The following is a 16,981-nucleotide window of genomic DNA, read 5'->3' as shown; positions in this document are numbered from 1 at the left end:
CAAACACGCCGCCAACGCCACGCCCCCCTCCATTTGCACCGCCTAGCAGACAGATCTGCTTCCCTTTTTTATATGCTCGCGCGTGTCTTTTTTTGCTCTCTCTCTGTCGCTCTCTCCCACTCTCAGTTCCTTTATCTACTGCTTCTTCTATCAGTGTCGTTTTGTTATTTATCCTGCGTGCCTCTTGACGCCTTTGGGGCATGCCACTTAACACACATCGACCAGCGTTGCTGCCACACCCACCGAGGAGGTATTGCTAGGCTCTGGGGGTGCCATGAGGTTTACAAACGGCGGGATGGGGGATATGGCTTGCTCCCGTAATCTTTTCCTTGAGCTTTGCGTGCAATGCGTCGCGTTATTTGCTTTTCATTTCTTTGCCCATGCTTTGCTTTTTCCTGCTTTGCTTTGCTCTTCTTTCTTTCTTTTTTTTCGCCGCTTTGCTTTTGCTTTTTTAATTTATCATGTCTATTTGTTTAGTGTTTGTAGCCCCAGCCCCTTCGCTGGAGCACACTCGCAGGAGGACCAGTCCCTACTTCTCCCGTTTGCTCTGTCTGTGCTCTGGTGCCCCGTGTTCATTTGTTATCCTTGTTTGCTTTTTGTTTCTTGTGAAGCTTTTCACTTTTGAATTGCGACGCTATACGCTCTTTTTTCCCTCAGTTTTTCCTGGTTTTTCTGCCTGGGTTTTCCATTTAGTCGATAGTTTGTTTTAGAGAAAAAAAGAAACAAATAACAGCACAGTGGGAAATTTTTCTAAGCTTTTGCGGATTTGCTTTCACTGGATTTGCCTGCTTTTTTAACCCCTTTTTCCAGCTACATTTATATATCTCTCTCTCTCTGTCTTCCTCTCTGTCTATGTGGGTTTTTAGCCCATCCTTGTGGTCAGGTTTTGTAGGGCACTCTCCTTGTTGCTGTTGGTTTGATTAGGTTTCCACATTAATTGAAAATCATTGAGTGTGGTTTGCCCTGCCCCTTTATTTTCTGCATGTGTGTCCGTGTGTTGTCTTTTAATTAATTTATGGTCAAGTTTTATTAGCGAAAGATGCGGTCGACTCCTGCAAATTTTGCACTCATCATCGAAGAGTTCGAGCAGCTTGCATAATTTATAGAAAATTAAATAGGAAAAGCAGCCTTGTCTTTAATGGTTTTTCATCCACTTCTTGAGGCTATTTATCTTTTTGGCAGCACGACATTTTGTTGGTTTCTAAACAAAAACCACGAGAACAATGCAAACACAAATGACGGCACCACAAACCCAGAGAGAAGATATCAGAGCTCCTCTTGACATGGCCACAAAATTAAATCAAATTCCAGAAAAAGGGAAACGAAACGAAACGAAACGAAGTAAAGATTCATCTTAGCAGTAGAAGCTTTCGTGACAGTGACAGGACATCTTATTTAATTTCCACTCCAGAGGCAGCACGGGAAAACCAAGGCATAAACATTAATTTTTGTTAATCTATTTCCAAGATTTCAAGTTGGTCAACTTGGCAGCTGTTTCTGGGTTTCTGGAGCTCTCATTGGAGCGCTCGCTGAAGCTCTCTCTGGACCGCAAGTAAATATGCTGTCATTAATTTAAAACTTGAGCAAACAAACCCAAAAACTTCTGCAAACCAGAGCAGAGAGGAGTAGAAACCCAGATGCTGTCTCTGAGTCTCTGCTGCTGCTGCTGCTGAGTTATGTTCATTAGCAGATTCAAAAGCACAGGGATATACGACCAGAGAATTTAGTTGGAATTTCTAATGAGCGTGAGACAGGAGGCAGGATGCCGGGCAAGGGGCTTGGCGCAGATCTAACCCAAATATGTCAAGACGTTGCAATGCAAGGGGGCAATGCTCTGAGAGGGTCAGCAGGTGTACGAGTGCGTCTCCCTCTCAGTTTCTCTCTCTCTCTCTCGCTCTGGTGTGTATGTTTGCGTCGGAAGGGGAAAGTGGGTCTCTTGTGCATGTGCTAAAGTGTTGATACAAGTTACTTTCCACAGAATCCTGCCTCCTCTAACACAGTGACACACACTCGAGCAGGCAGGCAGGCAGGGTGTGTCGTTCCCCTGTCTCTTATAAACCACATCAGAGAAGAGGATACATTGGGGCAGGGCAGGGCAGTGCAGGACAGGTCTGGGACATGCAGTTCAGACAGCTGAGGCACGTAGCAGACAGCTGAGCATGACGAGAGTTGACAAAGTGCATCACCCAGAGAGAGACCCACAAAGACCCTGCACAGTAAAAAAAAAAAAGAATTACTTATGCAGAATGCAGAACTGCCCTCCCTTCCCTTCTCCACTGTAAATTCTACTCAACTGCAACTAGGGATAGGCGGATCCATGGCAGCTGCTTAATGGTATAATTGTCAAATTGCAATTGGAATTTAATTGATTGACATGTTTGTGCACGGAAATGTGCAGGTAGCAAGATGCCAGGACTCTCTCTGTGGCTCTCTGTGTGACAGGTTTATTGACATGAATATGTTTTTGGGTTTGACTATTTGGTTTTGGCCAAAATTGATCTATGAAATGTTCTACCTTGATGGCAGTTTCATTAATTATGTGCATTCATTTGGCATTAGAAAATGCAGATTCGAGTGGAAGGGAAACAGGTGAAGATTATGCTAAAATTATGTGAATGGGCATAGGAACTGGGAATAGCTTATTCTCAGGCCAACATTTCACACTTTTGCAGAATAAATTCTTAAATTTCTCCAAGTGTACAATTGTACCCGTGTAAATTAATCTACACACTCGGCGCATGTTAACTCTCAACATTCATCTCTCTTTTCTTAACCTATTCGTCCCTGTCTTCCCTTTCTTTTGCTCCCAATTCTCTCTTGTTCCCTGACTCTCTTCCAGCTTTATTTCACACTTTTCCAACTCCATATTCATATGTGCATTTTGTTACATGTTCGCGGTAATTTCCCACATGGCATGTATTTATCAGCCATCCTTTTGCCCTCTCTTGCTGCCACTGCCACTCTGTATGTTTCATTTACTTTTGTTTGCTTCTTATTTCAACTCGAATTTGTTTTTGTATAATTTATGCGCATTTTTTATTAAATATTTATGTTTGTGTCGAGCCCTAAGCACTGACACAACCGCAGCAGCAGCAACCCATACGATAACATACCAACCCCGCCCCGTGTCCTGCCTCCTCATACTGATGTCCTCTCATTTCCCTTTATGGCGTACTTATGCTCCAAAGCGTGTAAATGTTTTGCCTGTTTTCCTTTGTTTTCGGGAAACATTCTCATGAATAGTTTTGTGTCAAAGGAAAACCACATGGAAAACTTCAAATTTCAAGTTTTCGGGTTGTTTTCTTTCCCAAAGTTCTCTGCAGGTATTTCTAAAGGATCTTGCTTGGTGCTTGCTCACTGCCTTTGATTTATTTTGCAGTTAATGTTCATTTGTGCAGAGGATTTTCATGGATTTTAATGGAATTTGCTTGTGTGTTAGACTGGATTTTCTATTTATTAGGCTATTATTTTCATGAAAAATATATTGTTTGTCTCTAAAGAAAGAGATAGAGAGAGACAGCTCTGCTCTTCTGTTAAGTCCATTAGCATAATTCCAGGGCATTATTTGCTGGTTTAACATTGAGGGAGTTAGCCAGAAATATTTATTCCATTGTTGCTGCATTTCGGAGTACATTTTTCCACAAACATTTTGCCAATATTATGCATACCGTGAGAGAGTCCTGTTTACACTTACATTTTACCGATAAATTGGTTCGGAAAATGGCAACTGGCAACTGTCGCGTTACAGTATTTTCTTGTGTGTTTTTTTTGCATCGCTCTCACAGTATATCTTCAATAATTGCGCCTCGAAGTGCAATTAAATTGAATGCAAAAGAAAACAAAAAGAAAGTCTCAGTGATTGATTGATTGATGGTTGCATTGATGGCGGCAGCAAAGGAACAGTACGCGCCATGACAACAAGTGCTACACAGCAGCAGCAGCAGCAGCAGCACGAGCAACAGAAGCAACAGCAACAGCAACAACAGCAACGTCAATCTCTGTCGATGAGCAGCAACATGAATGGTTTCCGTATCACGGGTTATCCAGCGGCAGCCACGCCCCCCATGCGATCGACCACAATCTACGCGAAACCGAACGCCCATGAATTGGACTTGCACATTAGCGAGTCCTTACTGTATCCGGGAAGCACGCAGCAGCAGCAACAGCAGCAACATTTACAGCAGCAACAATTGTTGCAGAACTCGCCAGGTCCGCCGCCACAGCTGACAAGCATGTTGCCCAGCACGGGGCTGCCAGGAGCGGCACAGCCCATTGCCCTCAAGGGTAACAATCCCTTTTTGAACAGTCCTTCGCCTACAGAGAAGGCGCCACCGGGAGCTGCAACATCGCCAGCTGCGGCAACGGCAACCTCTGTGACCAGCAACTATGAAATGCCCGAATATGCGGAGCCATCGAGACTACGGGGACTGAAGCAGCGACCACACAGCATAGCTGTGGGTAATGGTGGCCCTCAAGCTTCATCCTCCTCCTCCTCCTCCTCTGGCTTCGTGGACTACAATGCACAGCAGCAGCAGCGGCTGTTGCAACTGTCGCGACAGCAGCAGCAACTGAGGAATGCTGTGACTGCAGCCACGGCCACTGTGGCCTCCAATGGAGTGGACAAGGAATCCCTGTATGCAGCCATCTTTCAGCAGTACAGACAGAGTCCCACAAATGGACAACCGGCACCACCAGTGCCGGTGCATAGGAAAACGGGTGCAGGGCCAGGCGGAGCTGCTGGAGTGGCGCCTGTGGTGCCACGAAGATCACAGAGCACGCCCAGACCGCCACTGCAGCAGCAGCAACACCAACAGCAGGGGACCCTAAATGGCACACTAAATGGCAATGGCACACAGAGACCCAGAAGCTTGGATCGTTTCAATGGAGTACAGCCCGAGGCGCCTCCGATACCCCTGCGCCGCTTTCCCAATGGGAATACCAATAACAATGGCACCCTGAGCCGCCAAAAGAGTCCCAAAAAGAGCAGCAGCACGGATAATATGCTGTCCACAACGCCCATGAGTCCCGCTGCTGCGGGGCAGGTGAATATGATGCGCCATTCAATCAGTTTCCAAGAGCCAGAGAGCAACTCCAAGATGGAGCAGACGCGACCCCTAAGCTATGCTGCGCCAGCGCCTGATCAGGCATATCTGGAGCACCAGCTGAGGGCCTACTCCGAGCAGCTGCGAACCATCACAGAGAGCGTGCGAAAGTACTCGGAGCAGGCGAAACTCCTCTCCGAACTGAAGCGCCAACAGCAGCTGGCAAAGCAGAGCCAAACGAATCTCAACTTGCTGACACCCACATCGTGCAACAGTCTTGCCAACAGTGGGGGTGTTGCTGCCACCAACACTAATCTGAACAACAACTTTCAACCGAACATGATATCCCCTGAGATTGTGAGCAAATCATTGGCCTCGCTGTCCACGACGCAGGCGAATGAGGCGCAAACGCCATCGAATCAGCTGAGGCTCTTTCTGGACAACATTCGCAGCAGCATGCGGCAGGAGTATCAGCAGCATATGCCCGAGGATGTGCTCAAACCTACAAGCACATTGAAACGTCAGAATGTGGCAGCAGAGACTCCCCCTTCTGCTGCAGCACCAATCAAAGCAGAAGAAGCCACAGCCACAGCGACGCCGACGCCTTCGGATCAGCTGCGACAATTTCTGGATGCCATACGCGCCAATAAAATACCTGAGAATGTGGACAAACCAAAGATGAGCAATTCCCAGACATTGGATTCGTTTATATCGAAGCCACTGCAAATGCCAGATGTGACATCGGGAACGCCAATCACGATTGTGCCAGGAGCAGGAGCAGGGACAGGGCCCGTTCTGCCAGCAGGACAAACAAATGGTTTGCCCACAAGAAGGAGACCAAAGAGCAGCATTCTACCCGGCGGCAGCAATGCCAAATTGGATCAAAGAGAACATTCGCTTGTGACATCGGAGAGCTTCCATCAAATCTCGGATAATCTGCGACTAATGAGCGAGGATCTCCAAGCATTGAGTCCCAGCAAAGTGGTCCCCAGTTCTGCGAGCAGCGGCAGCCTCAAGGCTTTGGCTGCCAACGGTGGCAGCTCGCTGACCTCTGAACTGCGTGTCATCACGAGCTCTCCTCTGTACAGCACCTCGCCCAAGCAGCAGCTCCAGCAAATGGTCATGTCAAAGTCAAATAGTTCGTTGGGTTCCGTAACGACAGCATCGAGTGCCACAACGACACCCTCGACGGCCCCCCTGCTGACGGACTTTAATGAGATTTTGGATAGTTTTCAGGCCATGGCCGACAAGTACAAATCGAAAGGTTCCTACGATTATTTGCGCAAATGTTCCGAGGCACTGCGACAGCATTCGTTGCAGCTAAAGTTGCAACAGCAGCAGACACATCAGCAACATGCCACCTTGCAGCAGCAGCAGCAGCAGCAGCAGCATCGAGAGCGGGATCGGGATCGGGAGCAGCAATATCAAAATGGTTTTACCAGCGACGACAGCAGCTCGTGCAGCACCACACCAGGGAGCATTCGGGATGCGGTGCAGAATTTGTTGCTTCAGCCGCGGAACGGTTTTCAGATACTCGATGATCGCATGCGATTGTTTATCGATATCATCGATAGTCAGGATCGTTTGAGTCAGGTGAGTAAACCTCTCAATGTTTAAACTTTTAACTCAGCAGTCAGCAGCAGGTCTACCTTTAATTCTTTAATTTTTCATCATTTTATTTGGCATAAGCTTTATTAGATTTTAATTCTTAAATTTCTCTCTTTTTAGGTATGTTTAACTTGCTTTTGACTAATTAAACACCATCACTAAATGAGTAAGTACAGCTTTGGGCATGTTTAAATATTTATTAGAGATATTTCAACTACATGCAACGATATTCAAACGATGTTGAGCAAATTAAAGTGATACTGCATTGATTCTGCTATTTTTTGACACACCTTAAACACATTTCGCAACCTTTTACAAGCTGAGAGACCTGTTTTCTGTCCAAGCTCTCCTTTCATCAGCATAAAACATACACAAACACGCACACTTTCCAATCAGATAATTTTTATTGCTGTACATAATTCATCCTCATTGAAATGACCTAAAAGCCCGCACGGAGGTCAGAGACCACACACAGACATCAACACCGCTTAAGCTTATCTCGGGCTGACCAAAAACTGTCTCTGCACAGGGCCAAAAAGCCATCAAATCAGTTAATGATGCAGAAAGTTAAATTGGCAGTTCGCAGGAGTGTCGTTCCTTCATCAATTCCTCTCAAATTTTCCCAAACCAAAATTGTGCTCAAAGCCAATTAATTTTAATAAACTACAAAGTCATTTTCCTACGTTACGTAAACTAATCTTTGGGCCAAAGTCTAAAATTGAAATTTTAATCAACATTTTGCCACACCCACAAAGTGCAGAATGGGTGGAGCACACAGAGAGGAGCTAATCAAGTCACGAAAATCCTGAAAATGTGCGAGATAATCATCAAGACTCCTGCCGCATGGATTCATTCCCGTGTGTCGCACCTCAAAATGTGAATAAATCGGATGTGGCAACATCTTCTTTGGCCTACCCTTTCGTGGAATCCTTTGTATCCCCCATAAAACAATATGGCTAATGACAAATGGGAACTACAGTTCTAATTGTAGGCTTATCGCTCATTCCTACGAGTCCTTTACTGGGTTGGGGTTTTCGGCCCGTCTAATTTAAATTTATGTACAAACGTATACATGTGGTTTTCGGTATGCGAGATTCCTTTTTAGGGAGCACTCCTGGGGGAAACATGAAATGCTCAAATTGAGTTTATGTGACTGTCTTTCTGTCTGCCACTGTGTCCCAGACTGACTTCTCTCTCGTTTGTTAAATAAGTTGCATGTATAAATTTAAGTAGTTTACAGTGCGTTACGGGGACTTAAGGTGTTTAGGGATGGGTTTAATAGCAGAAGAGACTAGAAGGGTAGAAGATACATAGATAAACTATTGGAAAATGTATTTTCAAGGATATTTTTAAGGCAAGGATATTATAAATCTATTTTATAATAGTTATATAAATATTTATAATTACCACATAATCCTGTCCTGCCTGCCTTACACCTTCGCTACGCACTGTCCATCGTCTATTTCGAAATCTCTTAAACGAATATTTTGAAGTAGACTTTAGCCAATTAGTTATGGAAGTTGTGGAATTGGAAATGTCTCCTTGCATAACTGATGCCCACAGAATTATACCAATTAGCAATTAAAGTGAAACCAAAAATTAGCATAAACATTCATAGCCAATTCACTTGGCAAATTACTAATTTGAGAGATTTTCTACTGAGAGAGAAATGTGCACAAAGAGAGAGAGAGAAAGAGAGAAAAATGTAACAGAAATTAAACAAACAAAATCATGACCCAAAGGCAACAATCAAGTGGCAGCTTACGTGTATTTAGACAACAAATTTCTCTGGTATTTCTACCGAAAAAACAAATACTCAAACACACAGAGCTGCCAAAAAGTATGCTGTCCAGTCATAATGCAATTGCAAACAATTACACAGGGATCTAAAGTAATTGCATTTGCCAGGGGAGGCTCCTCCCTACCCCGAAACTGTCGCAGCAGCATACAAAACAATTCCACATTTAAACCATTTTACAATTTACATTACAAAGTAATTATTTCGGGCATCAGTGCCACTGCCAGCAACAGCTACAACTACAGTCATTTTCCTATGGAAAAACTCCCTCTTTTTCCGAGTCCCTCTTTTTCCCCTCTTTTGTATAGCAAATGAAGTGCAAAATCAACGCACTGACCAGGCCAAATTGCTGGCTATTTAGGCTATTGACAGTCATGGGCTCGGGAATGACATTTATTTTAATTAGCTTTTTGCACATCTAAAGGGGGAATGCCTGCTTCTGCTGCACGTTGCGTTTTTCACCGATGGTTTTGTGGGAGAAAATAAAAATGTAGAAGGGATCGTTGAAGCAACAGAAAATCTTTAGTAATCAGACCTTTGGAATACTTTTTAGACAGTGTTCGAGTTGTTTCTCTGCTAACGATTTAAAATCCTAACCGGATTATGTCGGAAAGTCAATGTCCTTTGGTACAAAATACACACAAATTTAAGCTGCAGCTGAACAGGATTCTGTCCCCCACAGGACTCTGTCCCCCACTCTATTGTTCCTGTACATGGTATTCACTTTTATGCCTCCTGGCAATTAACAAATGCAATTTTGTGGTCTTTCATGTTTATTGTACGTGCAAACCCAACCCCCACTACGGAACACATGCAAGTCACACATATCTACATACCCATGTGCGAAACAATGTTTGTAGAGGCGTGAAAACCCAAAAAATAACTTTTTAATTACTAGAACGGACATTGCGGTTAATTACACTGGACAACATGGCTGGCGATAAGCCAATTTACATGAGTTTTACCCCCGATTCGTTTTTGTTGTGTTCTGTGCGAGATGAAAGTGGATTTTATTGTGCAGCTGATGTGCGTATCGAGGAGGGGCTTCAAAGGGTTTGTGAATGGGCTTCGTGAGAGTTTTTTTTAGCAATGTTGCACAAATAAAATAAACGATGTTTCGGTATTGTTTTTAAAGCGATTTTTGTGTGAAATTCATTTTTTATTTCCGCTCTTTTTCCACTATAGCTTGCTTCTGCTTCTACATTTCTCTTCTCAACTTAAACTTTTCTGTGTAGCACAATGTCTCCCTCTCCATCTACCTCTCTATCCCTCCCCCTCTTTTGCCCATTTTGATGTAGGAAAACCGCAAAAATAACCAGCAAAGTGCGTGCTTAAAATAATTGCAATTGTCATGCGTTGAAAGTGTGGCTTTCAGGTGTGAGATCCATGAGCTCCCCCTCAAACCACCGAACACCAAAACCCCCAACCACATTGTCAACAGCCTTTCAATTGGAGGCTCAACGAACGCTCATTGCTTTTGTTGTGGGCAGCAGCCAGACGTACCGACGGACCAACTCCTGACCATGTCGCTTATTAATTGCATGCCATAAATCATGATTATGCCACTTGCTGACCAACCGCTGGGCGCTAGTCGCAGTTATTATTATTAATCTTTGTCGCCTCCACACGGCCTGCCCCATGGCCCCAGGTGGTAGAGAGAAGAGAGGTGTCTGGTGTCCAGGGACGAGTCTGGGGCCATATGTTCGGCAGCATGTAAATTGCGATGTTCATTTCGCTCTGCCAGCAGCGCAGGAGGAGCGCAGAAGCACTCTCTGGGTCTCTGGTCTATCTTGATTAATTGCAAAAGTTTACCAGAACACAGGACACGAAGGACACAGCAGCAGCCTGCTGGCTCACATTCCCCTGGAAATATGTCAGCTGCTTCCAGCCTGCCTCTTTTTTGAGGGTCCCACAAAATGTGGCACTACCAAATGGTTGGAGGGGGCAACACGCATCATAACATGCGTATGTTGTCGCGTAAATTGGTTTTAATATTTAAAGCAGTTCATTACTTGCACAGAGAGGGGAGAGAGAGGGAAAGAGCGAGAGAGAGCTTAAGAGCCAGAGAAAAAGCGGATATCCTCTTGAAAAAAACCCGAGAGGAAAGTCAGGAATGTAATTCCGTATAAAGTGTTACATCAGTTTAAGCCCTTAAAAAGTAGCGACTTAATAAACTGAAATTGAATCAAATTTTTGTGTGGCCAACCCCATCGGATATATCGAATATTAAATATATAAGCTTTCAATTTAATTTGGCCAAAATAACGTTACAGCTTTAAACATGCCCGAAAATGCAATTAAATATGCAGAAACTTTTGCATTTAATGCTGTTGAATATTTTGCAATTAATATTAAATTTCAATTACAAAATAGATCGCAGGTGGCGGCCATAAAAATCATAGAATAAATTTACTAAATATGATGAAAAAAATATTCAAGCAGAAATAATGCATGACTATTATTCAATGGAAATCAAAAACTGCACACTCTTCGTAAAACATCAATTTGCCTCCACCAAATTCGATACAGAATATGTGTGTAAGAATCAACCTCTTCACGAATAAATTCATGCTTCAAAGTGTATTGCTTTCCGCTCTACAATAAATTCTTCGCCATATTGCCAAACCAAAGAATTTGGAAATCAAAAATCCTTGCAAAGATTGTTCCTAGATTAGCCTCAGCGCTAGAGCCCAAAGAGAAATAACAAAAAAAGCGGAAAAAAGAAAGTTAACAATTTCATTCTCTTTCAAGTATTTGTTGTGTTTTTTTGGTGCATGCAAAATGAAAACGAAACAACAAAAAATAGATCTGCGAACAGACAGGCAGGCGAAACGTAAACGAAAATCGTTTGCATACTTTCAGGCGCCTCGGCATCAGCATCTCTGACGTGGCGCGCGTCAGCTGCACAACAAAGTGCATATGGTTACTCCACTGCACCTCTTTTTCCATCTTTTCCTCTCGAAAAAAACCTGCAGGCAATCGAAGGCAGATTCTTGTCTTTTCCAATTTTTTTCCGCAGCTGATTTTTGACATATTTTCTCTGGCAGCAACAGCAACAAGAGGAGGCGGGAGGATACGGGCGGGAGGCAAACAAACTAACAAACTTCGGGGCGTTTTTCAGGTGCAACTGGGTTACGATGGAAATTGCTGGAAGATACCTCTGAAAGGGCATGGGAGCGAAGAGAAGAGGGCGGTGTAGAGTGCTATGCAAATGCTGTTGGAAAATTGATACAACAAAAAAGGAGAAAAAAATAAGAGGAGGAGGCAAAGAGTGTGCCATGAAAATCATGAAAAAAAAAACGCAGTAAACGAAAATGATTTCAGGGGGGTTCCCTACCGTCTCTTTACTTACCACATTTTGGGGTGGGGCGTGTGGAATATGCAACAGCTCAATTTTGTCTGGGACATATTGTTCAAATTTGTGCTTTATTTTCTCCACTGATTCTTCGACGCCCCTCCCACACTTTTCATGTGTGTTTGAATGACAGCTTCATTAATGAGAATATTCAGCGGCTGCACAGACAATAGGTTTTGGTGGGGGTCCTGCTGCTGCATTTATTCCGGTGTAATCCTGGCAGGCAGAGCTCCCACTCTGTCGCTCTGTGGCTGATGAAATCAAATTGGAAGCAATTACTTTAATGTTAGCTCTGGCCATGCCCTGCCCTCCCTCCGCCAAAAGAGTGCAAAATACCAACGCAACTCGTTTGTGGTTCGTTTTACACTTCTTTTTTTGTTGCATACCGCCATTAAGTGCGGCAAACGAATACGAATATGTGCACATATCTGATCTGTCTCTAAAGGGTAGAAATATATATGTAAATGGGGTTCGGGGTCGGCTGTTCCTTCTTTATATTGCATCAATTTTGGTCTTGATTGCAGTTTTTGATTGATTGCAATCCACGGGCGATGGGAGTGGGTGTGCGCGTCCTGATGGGTGTGGAGTATTCCCTACCTTACCTTTGGCGATATGCCAGTTAATGATGTGTGTACGTGTCTGCCCAGTGGCGGAGTGTTCCTGTAATTAAGGAAGGAAATGCCGTGTTATGCTGAGAATTGATAATTTCTTTGGTATGCAAAACGACAGGAGAATTGATGATTTCGTAGGGGTAGAAAAGAAAAGTATAGTGTGATATATTTGGGGACCTTCATGGTATTTTGGATATGATTTTGAACTTATATTCTTTCAATTTAGACACTTTTAATGCCATAGATGCTCTAGTTTTCTGTATATATACAAATATTCCTGCTTAATGTAAAGGATGTTGTTCCACAGAAATTCCCATTCATTTATTGACAAAAGTTTACCAAAGTCCCGCAAATATTTGCCTTTGTTATAATATTTCTCAGAGTTTTATTTTAGTTTCTGAAATATTAGAGTCCCCAAAATATACCCCCACACATCCCAGATCTCAATCTATAGTTTGGGAATATTTTTCTTGTTTTTCGTTGCACATCTTAGCATCGATTACATTTTCGACAAATTGAATTGTGCAAGCAGCAAAATGCAGCAAAGAAAATGCAGGAAAATGCATGGCGAAATGGAAAATAGAATGATGTGAAAAATAAATTGCTACGACACACATGTGAAAAGGATGAAGGGAGGACGTTGCATCCTCTCAGCGTCAGGCTGCAAAGGGCAGGGAAATGGATGAAGAATAAAGAAGAACGTTAGAGAAATTGGGTTGCCTGTGATGACAAGAGAAGAATATTTGATTGAATGACAAGCAAACACGGACACAGACACACACACGTATGAACAGAAGAAGAGAGAGAGAAAGAAAAATAGAAAAGAAAACATGGGACGAAATTTGCATCGATGTGCAATTTACGGCCTAAATGTCAATTTCACCTGAACTAAACTTTCACTCGAACAAAAAGTAGATCCTTTTCTTTTGCTCTGGCAGGCGCGTTAAGCCAGTGGGGATGTTGACACTTTAAGGATTATTAGTAGTTGACTTTTTCCCCAGAAAGTTGGAGAGCAACACAAACAGAAGGCCAAAGCAGGGGATAAGCAACACAAACAGAAAGAGAGTGGAAAAGGAACAGTCGGGTAGAGCAAAAGATATGCAGATATAGAGAAAGAGAAAGAGAGGCAGAGCGAGAGAGAGTGGATGAAAAAACTTGACATTTGTAGAGTGCATCAAAGACAAAACAAGAGTGAAATAATTTCGACTTCGAGGGTGCAGATGTGGATACTCTTAGGGAGTCATTCACTTTCTTTGCATTTTTATAAATGATAATTGTAAAATTTGACTTCGTTTTATCTTAAAAATCTAGAAAGTAGTAAGCTTTTTTCTGTGGACAAAATGTTAATAAGAAAGTGTTGCTCTTTGGATGAGAAGTTGTTAAATTGCTAACAACGAATAGAAAATTAAATGTATGACGTTTGCTGAGATTATCTTTGGTAATAGCAAAGATATAACCGATTGCTTATATGGAAATTGTATGATATTTTGTTCCAATCATTCAGATTCCGAATACCTATCTTCCAAAATTAATTAATGCTGTACATAAAAGTAGTTCTTAGAAATTTGTTGCTTTTGGCGTTTTAACGTTACAGTTTTAAATATGCCCGAAAATTCAATTAAATATGCAGAAACTTTTGCATTGAATGCTGTGGAAAATTTTGCAATTAATATTAAATTTAAATTAAAATATAGATCGCAGGTGGCTATAAAAATCATAGAATAAATGTACTAATATGGTGAGCAAAATATTCAAGCAGAAATAATGCATGATTATTATTCAATGGAAATCAAAAACTGCACAAAAAACTCTTCGTAAAACATCAATTTGCCTCCACCAAATTCGATACAGAATATGTGTGTAAGAATCAACCTCTTCACGAATAAATTCATGCTTCAAAGTGTATTGCTTTCCGCTCTACAATAAATTCTTCGCCATATTGCCAAACCAAAGAATTTGGAAATCAAAACTCCATGCAAAGATTGATTAATGCTGTACATTAGAAATTCATAGAAATTTGTTGGTTTTGGCGTTCTTCCATAAGCTTCCAAAAGTCTGCTTAATATCATAATACCCTCTCTTAGGGCACAACGAAAACGTCACTCGAGTAGGGGATACAAAGAGACAAAACAAATGGATGATGAAACTCCCACTATCTCTTTCAAGCTCTTTATCGCTCTCTCTCCCTTTAGGCCCTTCATCTCTCTCTCTCACACACACTCTCTGTCAGGGTTTCGCTGTCATAATTCTTGTTTATAGTACCATTGGGAGGCTTACATATATATCTTCACTCACTGTTTCCAGTGCCTACTTGTTTCAGGCACTGCAACAGGAGGAGGCCCAGAGGATAATTGCAATCTCGCTAATGCTGGCAAATGTGTTGCGGCTTTGTCTCTCAGCAAACAGACAACAGACAACAGTCATCGTCACTCAATTACTCTCTGAGCTTTGATGCAGTTTTCCCTTCACTCTTCATTTCCTTTTTTTCCCCTCCTTATCCCTATTTCCGTCTATTGTTTTTTTCCTGTTGTGGATTCTTGTTTATTTTTCGAGATTTATTGTGTTTAATGTGTTGAAAAGTCGCCTTATTTATGGCAACTGGATTTAGGGATCCCTCATCCTCATTCACAGCATCGTCCTTGGGCATCCACGGCGACAGCTGTGCAGGAATAGTTGTCACATAGTTTTCTCCCCATTGTCATTGTCTTTGTCTCCTGCTCGATTGTGTGGAAAATTGGAAAGAGAAACACAGAAACAACAAACAGCAAACGGAAAAGCTTAGCCAAGACTTTTTGTTTTCCGTGTGTGTATGTATGTATGTATGTACATATGTGTGTGTGTTTGTATTTCCCTTCGATTGTTGTTGCTATTCTTATTGGTGCTGGAAGGTCCCAAGGATTAGGCCGAGGGGAGTGATGGAAAAAAAAACTTCGATTTGGCAGGCGGATATTAAAGGTAAACATTTTCTCGAATCCTGGAGAGGGAATGGAGTTTGTTGTGAGGGATATTTGTGGGAGAGATCGGCCAATGGTAACAGGTTGCTGGGATGTGATTTTCATTGAAGACTGTCGGGAAAAAGTGAAAGGTTTAAGAGAGTAATGCATTTTGTTGAATAGTTTCCCTGTAGCTTTGTATCTAAGAATCATTCCTCATTTCCTTACAACTATCTGCTGCTTCTATGCTACTGTTGTATACTTTAATCTTTCTTAAAGAACATATTTTTAATAGTTTTGCCTTCCAGTTTCTAGAACATCAACCACGTTAGCCATAATTTCTGCTTATTTTCTTTCTCTTGAACATATAAATATGTTCCATATGTTTTTTCAATACATTAAGTACCTTTCTCTGTAACCTTTCCCTATATATTCTGCTATCTTCAAGCCACCATTTATCTAACCCTAAAACTAACCACATCCTGTAAAAACACACCCCACCCATTAAAGAATTTATTTTTGTTATTAAATTTTTTGCATTTTGGTTTAGATTTTTGTGATGGAATTCCTCCGCTCACTCTACAGATACAATTTATGGGAATCTTTTCGGAGTCTTTTTTTTGTGTGTCATGTATTTGGCTGCAAACAAAATAAAGTTTTATGACACGAAAAATGTTGCAACTAATATTTTCGACGTTGTGTTTGCTGGCAGTTTTTCCCACTGCTTCCCCCAGCTTCCCCTCCTGCTGTTCCTCCTCCTTTGCTGAGTGTAGCTGCTGTTGCTTTTGCCGCTCCTCCTGTTCCTGCCGTTGCTCCTCCTTTCCCGATGGAAACCTCTCGTCTCATCCTTTTTTTTTGTGCCCCGACAGAAAGCTAATAGTGTTTGGCCATTTTTCAAAACTGAAAGAGCAGCCAGGAGCAGAAGGAGAAACAGAAGGAGGAGGCAGGACTAAAAGCAGGATAACAGCACACACTCTCAGAGGGCGAACGTTGCGCGCGCTCGCTTGCTCGCTCTGTCGTTAACTCAAAGTTTGTTAAAAATTTTTATCAGCATGCCGAGCGCAATGACATGACCACATCACACGGACGTTGAGCGAGGACAGGCATGCGGACAGGCAGGGTGTGGGTACAGAGGAACAGGCGGGGTCAGGGGAACGGAAACGGGAACAGGGACAGAAACACGGGACTTCCAGGAAGCAGCAGGAGCTACCACAACGACGTGGATGACGATGATGACGATGACGACGACGACGACAGGGACGGCAACGTTGCCGTTAGTGACATGTGACCATACATACTAATAAACCGTTAGTTGCTTTCGCTCGCTCATAGCTTATTTTTTTTCCTATACACTCTTTGGTTTTTATTTCTTTAATGAAGCAGCTCTTTAATTGAGCCATAGATTTAGATGTGCCATTAAAAGGAGTCGCAAAACTTAGAGGAAAACTACTCTAGATGTATTGAAAAACTCAAATTTTCAGTGCATTTCCTTTGCTAATTTCTGTGTTTTTTTATACCCAAATTTGCTCTTCATTTTTGCCTTTTTCCTACAAATTTTCCATTTCAAGTTTGGAGAGAAAACTATCTAAGTGCAGACAAAAAATTCATTTGTTTTGTGAATTTTCTTTACCCAT

General features: G+C 42.4%; 1 protein-coding gene across 18 annotated transcripts in view; it reads left to right on the top strand.

Moving 5' to 3' along the window:
• Positions 1-16,981, top strand: part of LOC117896350 (dystrophin) — a 161,806-nt gene that overhangs the window by 70,184 nt on the left and 74,641 nt on the right. Inside the window, exon 1 of one of the 18 annotated variants that reach the window (XM_034804619.1) lies at positions 3,877-6,635. The exons of 16 other annotated variants lie outside the window; for them this stretch is intronic. In XM_034804619.1, coding sequence (XP_034660510.1) covers positions 3,912-6,635 — 2,724 coding nt within the window. In that variant the 5' untranslated portion in view covers positions 3,877-3,911. Of the gene's footprint in view, positions 1-3,876; positions 6,636-16,981 lie in introns of those variants that run through there. One more of the 18 variants, XM_034804620.1, reaches the window with a different exon arrangement.

This window comes from Drosophila subobscura, chromosome O (genome assembly GCF_008121235.1).
Source record: "Drosophila subobscura isolate 14011-0131.10 chromosome O, UCBerk_Dsub_1.0, whole genome shotgun sequence".
Lineage (NCBI taxonomy): Eukaryota > Metazoa > Arthropoda > Insecta > Diptera > Drosophilidae > Drosophila > Drosophila subobscura.
The sequence above is the reverse complement of the archived record's forward strand: the minus strand, read 5'-3'. Positions and strand labels throughout refer to the sequence as shown.